Below are 12,811 nucleotides of genomic sequence, written 5' to 3' on the forward strand. Positions count from 1 at the left end.
TTAATGGAGCTTGAATTCAGGGCCTCACACGCCTATTGGGCTTTCTGCCCAGGACTGGAATTCTACCACTTGAGCCACACCTCCACTTCTGGCTTATTTTATGAACTTTTCGGCCTGGGCTGGCTTTGGACCTTGCTCCTCACATCTCAGCCTCCGAGTCGCTAGGATTTCACACGTGTGAGCCACCAGCGCCACCAGCTTTCTGGGCACCCTGGTAATGAAGTGCAGGGTATGTCCACACAGGCCCAAGCCTGGTACTTGGAGACAGAAAGGCTGGATTTCCACTTGCTGGAGATGGCTGCCATCCCCTGGCATGAAGGTGGATCAACAATCCTTCTTGTGGGCATCCTCCAGTGACTCAGCCCTAATCTCTGTCTCCCTGCAGACCTGTAGAAGATGGCTGAACTTGCCGGGCATGGTGGCTCACGCCTGTAATCCTAGCTACTCAGAAGGCTGAGATTTGAGGATCATGGTTCAAAGCCAGCCTGGGCACTAAAGACCATGAGACTCTAATCTCCAATTAACCACTAGAAAACCAGAAGTGGCACTGTGGCTCAAGTGGTAGAGCACTAGCCTTGAGCTGAAGAGCTCAGAGACAGCACCCAGGCCCCATGACCTACAAAGAAGGAGGAGGAGGAGGAGGAGGGAGGAGGAGGAGGAGGAGGAGGAGGAGGAGGAGAACAAGAAGAGGCTGAACTCAGACTAAAGGCTGGCAGGGAACAACTCTGGGGAGCCCCAGCTTCCTCCCAGTGGCTGTTGGCTCTCATGCCTTCAGTTCTTACCGCTATCAACTTCAGAAACAACACTCGCCCCTCAAGATCCAAGGCAAAGTGTTCTGACTTCATTTCAATGCCTACTTGGCAAGACCTTACTTTAAACTCTCCTCCACTATCCTTCCTCTTCCTCCGTGCCTCTCCCATTTCCTGGCTCGTGTGGGTGGAACAGGGTGGTCCCGATTCTCAGAGCTCTGTTGTTTGGGGCCTAATTGATTCTGGTAATTAATTTGTCCTACCTGCTGGATCAGATGGAAATCCTACCCCAGTGCCCAAGGATTAGCACTTGGCTTCCTAACACCTCCTCTAATTATCTAATAGCATGGGTTGCAAGGACCCAGTCTCTATTAAAACACTTTTGCTATTAGCAGTAGTGATTGGAATTGTGATGATGACTAGATTTCAACAAATTAGAGCTTAAAAATGGGGAGATGGAAGAGAAGTGGCTTCTTTTAATTTCCCTGAGTTTAACATCAATAATTAGAGCAATTTTCGGAGATGTGAGCCAAAATTATCCCTGCTGTGTGATAGATGATCACCTTAATTTTAGCAAATTGACTCCAGGGAAATAAATGTGACAGATTGGGGGGGGGGGGAAGACAAACAGAAAACAGAAGCAAAACAAAAACAAAAACAAAAGATGGGGAGGGAGAAAGGAAAGGGGCAGGGAAAAGAAGACCAAGGCTCGTCCAGTTATTGAGGAGGCTGATGTTGGAAGGAGTGGTGGAGCTGAAGCAATAATCCATATGGGTGAGATGAGAGGGAGGTAAATGAGAGGAGGAGGGCATTCACAGTAAGGGATGGCTGTAGATATTCTAAACAACCCACTCCCCGCAACTCTGGTAAAGAATATTGTTTGGATTATCATCATTTCTACTTACTTCAAGAATCCAGTTCTCTCTCCCATGAATGGAAGTTAAGTCTAGCAACTTTAAAGCGGTGGATACTCTCTCTTTCCTTCACTGTCACCTATGAAACCCAGGCCCAACTGCCGGCGAAAGTACTTGATGTCTATCTCGCTGGGCCCCTTTTGGTGTCTTCTCTTTCAAAAGGAGTTTGCTGGACAACAGAGAGCCCCCCCCCCCGCCCTTCCTCCTTTCAGCTTTCTTTTGAAAAAGGCTGAAGAAGCGGCGCTTGCCTTGAAAAGGCAGAAATGGAAATGGAGAAGCCTGGTAGGAACTTAAACCTGCTGGGCTCGGCTCTTTCCAGGGTCGAGCAGGCGTCTTCAGCACCGCGGACAGATCCCCGCCCCGCCCAGAGCCCACCGCGCCCTCCCTCCTGCCTCTGGCAGCCTCGCCATTGGTTCTCCCGGCTACCCTCTCCAAGCTGCCCGTTCCCCAACACACAGACTCAACCTACCCGGGAGGGAGCTCGTCTCCTCGCCTCTCCAGCACCAGGATAGCCCAGGTCCAGGAGGAAGAGGTGGAAATCTGAGCCTCGGAGAGTGGTCATCTCCTCTCCACCAGCTTTGCCTAAAGAGCCGCCTGTTGCCCACATCCTCGGCCCTCGCCGTGTGGCAGGCTGTGGGCTCAAGATGAATCTCAATTTCACTTCACCGCTACACCCTGCATCTTCTCAGAGGCCCACGTCCTTCTTCATCGAGGACATCCTGCTCCACAAGCCCAAGCCACTGAGGGAGGTGGCCCCCGACCATTTCACCAGCTCCCTGGCCTCGCGGGTGCCTCTGCTAGACTATGGCTACCCGCTCATGCCCACACCCACCCTCCTCGCGCCCCACGCCCACCACCCTCTGCACAAGGGAGACAACCACCATCCTTACTTCCTCACCACTTCGGGTAAGTAGCAGGGGCCTCGAAGCTTGGCGCTAAGGAAGGTGCAGCTGACTCGGCTTGGCTTGTGGCCTCCCTCTCTAAGAGACAGTTGAAGGCTGGGGACACAGCCGAGTGCATGCGCGGTTTGCACCCCATTCAGAGGATTCATGCCCTCTCTGCACTTTTTTAAAAATGGGCATGTGTCTGTCTAACCACTAGGCAGCTGGAGATGGCTGGAGTTGGTATTGCTGGTGTGTGTGTGTGCGTGTGTGTGTGTGTGTGTGTGTGTGTGTGTGTGTGTGTGTGTGTGTGTAACTGTGCTCTGGTCCATTTCCCAATCATCCCCATTGACTCACAGCCTCTCCTCCCCCAGAGGGAGGCCATGACCACCTCAGGCCCAGGGAGCTGGACTCAAGTTTCCAGCTCAGAAACGGGAAACATCCCTGTGCTCTTCTCTCAGCTCTGGCTAGTTCTTTGGAAAACACAAACATAAATAAGGGTGTGTAATACTCCCAGGAAGAAACATTTGGATTGGCCCAAAGAAAGGCAAAAAGGGGTAAGAAAAAGAATGAGGAGCGGTGTGAGCCTTTAACCTTTTCACCTCCACTGCCACACAGGGGACTGGCGGCCTTCATTTGCTGAGTGTTAGAATGGCGTGAGAGTCATTTGATGTCCACAGTGTGGCAAGAAGTGCAGATCGACAAACTGGTTAGGGCAGGAAAAAATGGGAGAAAATGCTAGATACTTCCTGATGGTTTAGTCCACTTGCTGAGTTCAGCTCCAGTGGGGCAGGGCTTGGGGAGGTGGAGGCAGCTTGAGAAGTGTGTGGGCTCTGCAAGCTGGGAAAAAAGCTGAAAGAGTGAGAAAGAGGAGAAACCCGGGTTCTCCGAGTTGACCGAGCAGGGGTTTGTACCGTCTGCTTTGAGGCCCTCACCACATCCTGGCTTCCCCGGGCCGTGAACATTCTGGAAACATTCTCTTCTCTGACCTGAGGTGCTGCTCCCTTCTGCTCGCCTTCCTTTTCCTTCTCCCCTTCCCCGATGTGGCCGATCACTGTCTCCACAGCTCGGCTCTGCTAGGCGCGCCTCCATCATCGAATAAAACCCAGCATGGGGCAGGACCACGACAGTCACTACCTCGAGCTCTCCACTTCTCTAGACTTGAGTGGAGGGGGGCGAAGGGAGGGAGGGGGGGAGGAAGAGAGGGAGAGAGAGAGAGAGAGCGCGCAGGGCAATCTGGAAACTGACAAGGAAAAGTGAGAGGCGAAGGGGCTTCTCGCGGGCGGCCTCGCTCCTTTCTTCTGCTAGCAGGACGGTGGGGAAGAAGGAGAAAGCATGGCGCTTGTGTTTGCTTTTTAAAGCGAGTTCAGGAAAGCTCGTGTCCACCTTTCTCCAGCGCTGCCCGCCGGGCTGGGTGCAGGCGGGTGGACAGCTCTGCGCCACCGACTTTCTCCAAGTCCTCGCTTAGGTCCCCACGTCCTCCCCACGCCTCCCCGCGCGAGCTCCACGTGGATAATCGGGGATTTTGGAGACGTCTCTGCTGGGATCCCGGCCCGAGGATTCCCGAGCTCTGGTGGCGTCGGGGCGGGCAGAGGCCGCGCGCGGCGGGGAGGCGGCTTCCCGGCCCGGGGCCACGCGGGGTGGGTCGGGGGGTCGGGGCCGCGGTGCCCAGCGGGCCGAGCTGCCCTTCTCTCCGCAGGGGTCCCGGTGCCCGCGCTCTTCCCGCACGCCCAGCACGCCGAGCTGCCCGGGAAGCACTGCCGCCGCCGCAAAGCCCGCACGGTGTTTTCCGACTCGCAGCTCTCGGGCTTGGAGAAGAGGTTCGAGATCCAGCGCTACCTGTCCACGCCCGAGCGAGTGGAGCTGGCCACGGCCCTCAGCCTGTCCGAGACGCAGGTGAGCGCGGTGGGGAGCCACGTCCGGACCCCCTCTTCTCCTGAGCTTTCCCTAGGAACCCCACTGCGAGCCCCCCACTGCGTGTCAGGGCATTTGTGATTCCTGTACACCACAGGTGAGACTTTAATTCTGATTAGCCCGGCTCCCTCCACCTCTCACAGAAGCCACACACGCCGCGGTGATGTCCCTTCAAACATCTAGTTGTTATTTTTTTTCCCTGCCAAAAAAAAAATCACTGAATGCGAATATTATATATGTAGACTTATGGAAACAAAACTTCTCCAGCCGGGCTCTCCCCAAAGGAAAATCCCCTCAGGAGATGGCCACCACCCCTCCCCACAGCTCCACTAAGAATCTCCACCTCCAAGCTCCGAGACTCCCCTCTGAGCGCAAGGACCCGCTCAGAAGAAAACCGGGGACCAAGTGGAGGCCTCTGGCCTCCTGTCCCGACAAACTCGCGGGGACTTGTGTTCTGTTTGGCTTATTTCATCCTTACAGTCACCAGTCTTCCGGACACACCCCACTCTCAACAGGAGAGAGAGACAGAGAGAGAGAGAGAGAGAGAGAGAGAGAGAGAGAGAGAGAGAGAGAGAGAGAGAGAGAGAGAAAGAGAGAGACAGAGAGAGAGACAGAGACAGAGACAGAGACAGAGAGTGCGCCCTTAAACTCCGTCTTGATCCCCCTTATCCAGAGTGGAAAAAAATGTTTTCATCTCTTCTTGCTCTAGGTTCAATTCACCTGCAGCCTCAGCTTCGTGCTGTTGTGTGTGTGTGTGTGTGTGTGTGTGTGTGTGTGTGTCTTCTCTCCTCTCTCTTCCTCTCTCTCCTCTTCTCTCTTCTCTCTCTTTTCCTCTCTCTCCTTTTCTCTCCTCTCTCTCCTCTTCTCTCTTCTCTCTCTTCCTCTCTCTCCTCTTCTCTCCTCTCTCTCTTCTCCTCTCCTCTTCTCTCCTCTCTCTTCCTCTCTCTCCTCTTCTCTCCTCTCTCTCCTCTTCTCCTCTCCTTTCTCTCTCCTCTTCTCTCTTTTCCTCTCTCTCCTCTTCTCTCTTCTCTCTCTTCCTCTCTCTCTGTCTCTGTCTCTTTCTCTCCTCTTCTCTCCTCTCTCTCTTCCTCTCTCTCGTCTTCTCCTCTCTCCTCCTATCCTCTCTCTCTTCCTCTCTCTCTCTGTCTCTGTCTCTCTCTCTCCTCTTCTCTCCTCTCTCTCCTCTTCTCCTCTCCTCTCTCTTCTCTTCTCCTCTCCTCTCTCTTCTCTTCTCCTTTCTCTCCTCTTCTCCTCTCTCTCTCCTCTTCTCCTCTCTCCTCCTCTCCTTTCTCTCTCTCTTCCTCTCTCTCTCCTCTTCTCCTCTCCCCTCTCTCCTCTTCTCTCCTCTCTCTCTCTCTTCCTCTCTCTCTCCTCTTCTCTCCTCTTCTCTTCCTCTCTCTCTTCCTCTCCTTCTCTGCAGACCCGGCCGGCCCCGGGCTTGGTTTTTCTCCATGAAACCCGGAGCTCTCGTTCTGTGTTCTTGCCGGGTCGAGCCGGCCGGCTCTTGGGGGGATCCGAGGGAGGTAAACCGCGCTTCCTCCACGCAGGCCCCACGGTGGGCAGCTCGGTGCTCACGGGCCGGGGACCTCGGGAGGCCCAGCCCGCGGCGGCGGGGAAGCCCGGCCGCCGCTCCGGCCGCCGCTCCGGCCGTCCCTCCTCTCCGCCCGCGGGAAAGCCGACGTGGTTCTGTTCCCCCGCCCCGAGTCCAGGTGAAGACGTGGTTCCAGAACCGGCGCATGAAGCATAAAAAGCAGCTGAGGAAGAGCCAGGACGAGCCCAAGGCATCGGACGGGCCGGAGAGCCCCGAGGGCAGCCCCCGGGGCGCCGAGGCCGTGGCGGCCGCTCGGCCCAGCCTGCCCGCCGGCCCCTTCGCGCTGGCCGAGCCCGAGGACGACGTGGACATTGGGGACGAGGCGGAGCTGGGCTCCCGGCCGGCGGCGCTCTGAGAGTCCGGGCTGGGGCGCGCGGGGCCGGGCGCGGGGCGCGGGGCGCGCGGCGGGGAAGGCGGAGGCTCTGCCCGCGGTCCGCACCCGGCCGCGGGGACTGCGGCGCCGGGCCTCGGCTCGGAAGCCCCCGCCGCACCGCAGCGCCCGGCGCCGTCCCCAGGCTCCGCGCGCCCTTCCCGCCGCCCCGGGGCCCCGTCCTGGCCGCTCGGCGGGGCGGCGGAGCCCACGCCCGGCCTTCCTCCGCCAGAGCCGGGCCGCCCGCCTGCCCCACTCGCCACCCTCCCCCGGCGCCCCGCTCCCCCCGACGCTGGAGGCGCCTGCCAGGCCGAGGCCCGCGTGGACGTGGAGGCCGGGGCGCAGGCGGTGAGGAGGGACTGTGGCGCGGAGAACCCACGCGGGGGAGCCCGGCCCGGCCCCGTGCTTGGAGGGCCGCCAAGGCCGGGCCGGGCCGGAGACGAAGGCCGGAGACCTCGGGAGCACCGGGCCGGCCGGGCCGCGCGCCTCTCCCAGCCCCGCGTCCTCTCCTCCCCAACTGGGCTCCGGGAAGCAGCAGAATAAAGGGCTCGCCGGCATCGGGGCCGACCGCGTCCGGGCCGTCTGTTACCGCGCCGCGCCGCCGCCCAGGCCCGCCAGGTTCCCCGCACGCGCGGGGCCAGGGTCGGGGCTTCCAAAGGCCCTTTTGGATCGTTGGGAGTGGGAAATGAACGCTTCCTCCTCGGGAGGCGGGGGAGGAGGGGGAGGAGGAGGGGGAGGACGGGGAGGAGGGGGTACCCTGGCCCCCGCAGGCCGGCGCGCCTTCAGGTGAGTGGGCCCGCAGCCCCCGGGAGGAGCGCACGCTGCCCTGGGCTGGGCTCCGTGATTCCCCCACCCCGTGTCCCTGTTTCCACAGGACGAGCGCAGATCCCCATCTTCGTAGGTCTAAGGTCTCTGGTTCTCATAGACGCGGCTTAGACCGCCCCCCCCCCCCCAGGCTTTGTGGGCATCTAAACGAAATGCCCGGGAAAGGCCACTTCACTCCACCATTCAGGGGCAAACCCCAAACGCGGCGCTTCACGCACGCGCTTCGCCGATCCTGTTTCATAATCGATCAGGGATTGTGAGTCACAGATGACGGAGGAAATTGACGCTTGGAAAGTTTGAAGAACAGATTCCTGAAACCCAGGCTAACTAATAATACGAAGGTGGATTTTAAAAAAACAATCACTTCTTGTTCACTTTGGTTTTGGTGGTTCCCCCCCCCCCCCTTTTGGCATTTTTACCTCAGTCACTTTATACGCATTGCTCTCGTCTCTTTCTTTTTAAGAACTGATTTAGCTTTGTTGTAGAGGTGATCTGTGGAGGGGTTACAGCCACGCCAGGAAGGTAATGAGTGCATTTCTTGTTGAACATTGTTACCCTACCTCTCTGTTGTCCTGCTCGTGGGTACCACTCTCGCATTGGTTCATTCTTTGTCCTTTGTCTCGTCACTTTATTCCCCTTCTCTTTCCAAATCAGATAAATGTATACAGAAGACACAGGGATCCAAAATCTCATTTATTTAGATTGTGTAGACCTGGTTATTTAAAAGCAGTTCCAGGGTAGGTGCTGGTAGATGCAATTTTAGCTACGTAGGAGGCTGAGATTTGAGGAGCACTGTTCAAAGCCAGCCTAGGCAGGAAAATCCATGAGACTCTTATTTCCAATTAACCACCAAACCCCAACCAACCAACCAAAAACAACCATCCAGAAGTGAAGCTGTGGTTCAAGTGGTAGAGTGCTAGCCTTCAGCAAAAATTCTCAAGGACAGTGCCCAGGCCTCAAGTTCAGGCTCCAGGACTGGCACACACACAAAAACCAAGCCCACATTTCCCATCAGTTCAGTGTAGCAGCATCTTTCCTCCTTCTCCCCCAGTCTGTTCTGGAGATCAAACTCAGGGGCCCTTGAAGGCTAGGCAAGTTATTTCCCACCGAGCCACATCTACCTCTAGTATCAATTTAAGCAAAGAATTGACAATGGAACAAAAGATTTGATTAGAGAGAGAAATGTGATTTGTGAGCAGGACTATCCTAGAAGGGGACGTTGAACCTATGACACAAGAACGTGGAGCTGAGAGGACAGTTCACATTTTTCTAATCCTAAGAAGAACTGCTAATAGGATTTGGCAAGAATCTTGAAAGTAGAAATCGCCTGTAGTGAGGAGAAGCGCAATGAGAGTGTGCAAACTCACATCCGCTGGGCACTGCTCTCCTCCTTCCCTCCCTAGATGCCAGGGTTTATTGAGTCTGCAAGGAGCTCTGCAGGTGCATTTCATGAGCTTCTCAAAGAAGCAGGTAAACAGGAGGCCGTGCTGGGCTCCACTGCAGGCCCAGCCAACCCAGGTCAGACTCCTGAGCATCAAGCGTGGGGAGACAGCAGTTCCCTTCCTGTGGTTCCTGGAGGGAAAAGGAAAATCTTCCAGTGCAACACTGAATGGGCTGACTGTGACATATCGTGTGTGTGGACACACACACACACACACACACACACACACACACACACACACGTTAAGTTGATAGCAAACAATCCAACAGCCAAGTTCTCCCAGTTTCTCCTTTCATTTCTTTTTCATACAAGGGCTTGGTGATAGAGATGGGGAACAGACACAATTTGGTCTCAATTCGGTGTCACATGATAGCACTTTTTGGTTTTGACCCTCGTAACTGATCAAAGCCTCTGCAGGCTGAGAATGTCCCCCCAGGTTTTGCCTCAACTCAGTTTCACTTGTGTTGAAGGTCCGACAAATGTCTGCTCGTGAGGCTATAATACAGAAAGACACACACAGGTCTGATTTTGAAAGGAACAAAGGCATCTTCAAATAACCAGGGTAGGCAAGTCACTCCACTTCTAACCCCAAATGTCATAATTTTATTTTTCATGTTTGTCCCTAATGCTCCATCTCAGATGGTTTGGATTCCACAGATTTTTGAGAGGGAGTTTTGGTCATTGTCTGATTGTGACATAAGAGATAAGAAACAATGCAGCAGCCAATCTAATATTAGCTGACAGTACCATTAAGGAATACTTCACTAGAATCCATGACACCACTCCATCCTCTTGGGATGGATTTGGTATTTGGAGAGACAGAGCAAGCAGAATGCTTTCTGGTGCTAAGAGAATCCTGCAAGACACAGGCTTAGTTGAGTCAGTGGTTCGCTGGCCTGTCTAAATTTAGCTCAATGTATACACGTAGAAATAATTAGTTGAAATATTGTACATAGTATACTTGTTATATTTTGTGGCATCATGTTCTAAAGAGGATTTTGACAAACTGAAAGTCACCTTGCATGCAGAAAGCTGAGTTCTGGGCGTGGAAAAAAAACAAATAAGGGACTGGGATTTTTCTTATTTTAGAGGAGGGGCGTTCTGGGATGAGTGGAGGAGGGAGGAAGCCGAGTTACTCACATGGTTGCTGGGCTATCAAGTGGCAGAGGACATGGGGTCCACCTACAATCCTCCTTCAGGAGGCTGAGGTTGGAAGATAGGTGGTCTGACAGGGCTAGGACATCTTGTCTCAGATACAACAATGACTAGGAGGAAGGGAGACAGAGGGGGGGGAGGGAGAGAGGGAGAGAGAAAGGAGAAATCTCAGCACTCTATTCTGGAAAGTAAGTGGAAACAGAGTGGCGTAATACAGGAAGGACAAAGATTCTTAGGAAGAAATTGTCAGTATTAGAAGGAGCATTAGATAAAATTGAAGCCCTTCATTTTATACCTGGAAGAAATCAAGTCTCAGATAAAATGAGTGCCTGTGTCTCATGGCCTGTTACTTTGGAGGGATTACAGAGTTTGTACATTTGGTGGTCAGAGATAATTCCAATAACTATTTAGGAGATGAAATTCAAAGTCACTCCCATGGATTCTCTTCATTTCATTTCACATGTGCATTCATTAGAGACGCTTCCTCTGTAGCCCAGGATGCCACCGAAGCGGCTGCTCTCCTGCCTCCCTTCTCCAGTGCTGAGATTTCAGGTGCACCTCCATACCCAGCTCCCAAGTATATTTTGGTTGTAGGTTTTTTTTGTTGTTGTTGTTTTGCCTCCATTGAATCCTTCCTTCCCTCTCAGGATTCCCGGTGGATACACCAGAGAGCCTCTCCTCCATGCTTTCCATGATGATCGTACCCGGAGCCTTCTCCTGGAGTGGTTGTACTCTCTTTGTAAGATAGGAGAACCCAGTCAGATTTTGCATCCCAGCCACTGGCTAGGTGCCTCGCCTCGCCGGGGTGGTTTACATTCTAGGTGTGTTTGTTGTTTCTTTTTTTTTTTTGCCAGGCCTGGGCTTGAACTCACGGCCTGGGCACTGCCTGTCCTTGGACTTTCTCAAGGCCAGAGCTCTACCACTTGAGCCTCGGCACCACTTCTGGCTTTTTTCTATGTCTGTGATACTAGGAATTGAACCCTAGTTTTCGTGCATGCTAGGCAAGCACTCTACCACTAGGCCAAACTCCCGACCCCTAGGTTTGTTTTTTGCCAATAGTAGCATTGTTGCTCTTCCTTGGCCACTAAGGAAACGAGTGTGTCCAATAAATCAGGTAAAAACGGTGAGGTCTGTGAGATAAGCTGCAAGTGTACCTGCTACAGTGCTTTGGGTGCAAACAGCTCGAGGACGGAGGGAGATAAGGCCCTGCAGCACCAACCAGCACATTCGCACCTCAGAGCAACCTGGGACCAGCCGCAGATTAACTACAAGGGCTTCCTCTCACCTTACAAGACTTGGTGTTTTCTTTATGCGATCTCCTTATCGTTTGTGCTAATGAAGGATTTATAAGCCTGGAATAAAAGAGGATCTGTTCCATATTTCTGGTCTAGTCCACGCTCTGCACTCCCTGCCCAATATCTCTTTTATTCTACTCTTCTCTGTACCTTCCTTTTCTGCCTCTGTGTGTGTGTGTGTGTTCAAGGGAGCGCAGTTGATTATACTTTCTTTGTGTTGTTGTTTGCCAGTCCTGGTCCTTGAACTCAAGGACTGGGCGCTGTCCTTTCGGTTTATATGGTACTGAGGAATTAAACCCAGGGTTTCTTGCATGCTTAGCAAGCACTCTACCATTAAACCACCTTCCTAGCCCTCGATTGTGCTTTCTGAGTACTGATGCCAGAGAGATGTCATGAGACCATCCTTTGCGAAAGCAAATCTTTATTTCAATCTCATGCTTTATTGGCTAAGTATAGGATTCCAAATTGTAAATCACTTATGAATAATTTTGAATGTTCCATTCCATTTTTAGCTTTCAATTTCAACTGGGAAGTCTCAACCTGCTTTGATTCATGATGGTTGTGAGCTGTTTTATTTACACATTTACTTATTTTTAGCAGCTAGTAGGATTTTTTTTTGGTAGCCAGTGTGCTGAAAATGTGCCTTGCTTTGGTTCCACTTTCAACTATTGTTCCAAATAGTCAACAGGCCTTTTAGTTGGAAAACTCATTTTGCCCCAGTCAATTATCTTGAATTCTTTCCCCAATTATGTTGAATTATTTCCTTGATGAGCCTTTTTCTTTTTTTTTATTCAACTTTTTTTTTGCCCATCCTGTGGCTTGCACTAAGGACCTGAGCGCTGTCCTTGGGCTTTCTCAAGGCTACAGCTCTACCACTTGGGGCACAGCACCATTTCTGGCTTTTTTCTATACATGTGGTATGGAGAAATTGAACATGGATCTTCATGCATGTTAGGCAAGCATTCTACCACTAGGCCAAACCCCCAGCCCAGTGGTGAGCCTTTTTCTGTGTTCATTATGAAACTACTATTCTTCTGATTTTTTTAACCTACTAGATTTATTCTTTAAATTTTTCATTTTCCTTATTTTTATATGCTTTTGCTTTTTTTCTGTTTTGCTTGTTTCTATGAAAACTCCAGTTATTTTCAGAACTTATTTTTGAGATTTTAATTTTCTTGGGCACATTTCTAATTCCCAGGAACACTTCAGTTTCCTTCTTTTCTTTTTTTAAAGTTATCTTGTTTAATTTGCTCCACTGTTTGGAAATTCTAATTGTCTGGTTATATTTAAGTGAGAAATGAAAATAAATACAGTGGAGGAAACTGGAAGTACGGGTGGGGCTTGTTAACTATAAGCTCTACAGGGGACAACGTGCTTGAAGAACTCAGCCATGTTATAAATTCTTATTTTTTTTTTTTTTTTGCCAGTTCTGGGCCTTGATCTCAGGGTCTGAGTTCTGTCCTGGGACACTTTTTGCTCAAGGCCAGTGCTCTGCCACTTGAGCCACAATGCCATTTCCAGCCTTTTCTGTATATGTGGTACCAAGGAATCAAACTCAGGGCTTTGTGCCTGCTAGGCGAGCAATCTACCACTAGGCTGAGCTCCTGGCCCTGAAGTCAGCATTTTTGAAGTCCTTTATTTTTGGCTGGTCAAATTCCGGACTCTCTTTAGCTCTG

The 12,811-nt window shown here is 52.4% G+C and overlaps 1 protein-coding gene across 1 annotated transcript; it reads left to right on the forward strand.

The window, feature by feature from the left end:
• The first annotated feature begins 2,307 nt into the window (after positions 1-2,307).
• On the forward strand, positions 2,308-6,404 carry Bsx (brain specific homeobox). Its single transcript, XM_090319785.1, has 3 exons — positions 2,308-2,569; positions 4,244-4,440; positions 6,168-6,404. The coding sequence occupies exons 1-3, from the start codon at positions 2,308-2,310 to the stop codon at positions 6,402-6,404; spliced, it is 696 nt and encodes a 231-aa protein (XP_090175911.1).
• The last annotated feature ends 6,407 nt before the right edge of the window (positions 6,405-12,811 follow it).

This window comes from Megascapheus bottae, chromosome 27 (genome assembly GCF_031878675.1).
Source record: "Megascapheus bottae isolate mThoBot1 chromosome 27, mThoBot2.hap1, whole genome shotgun sequence".
Lineage (NCBI taxonomy): Eukaryota > Metazoa > Chordata > Mammalia > Rodentia > Geomyidae > Megascapheus > Megascapheus bottae.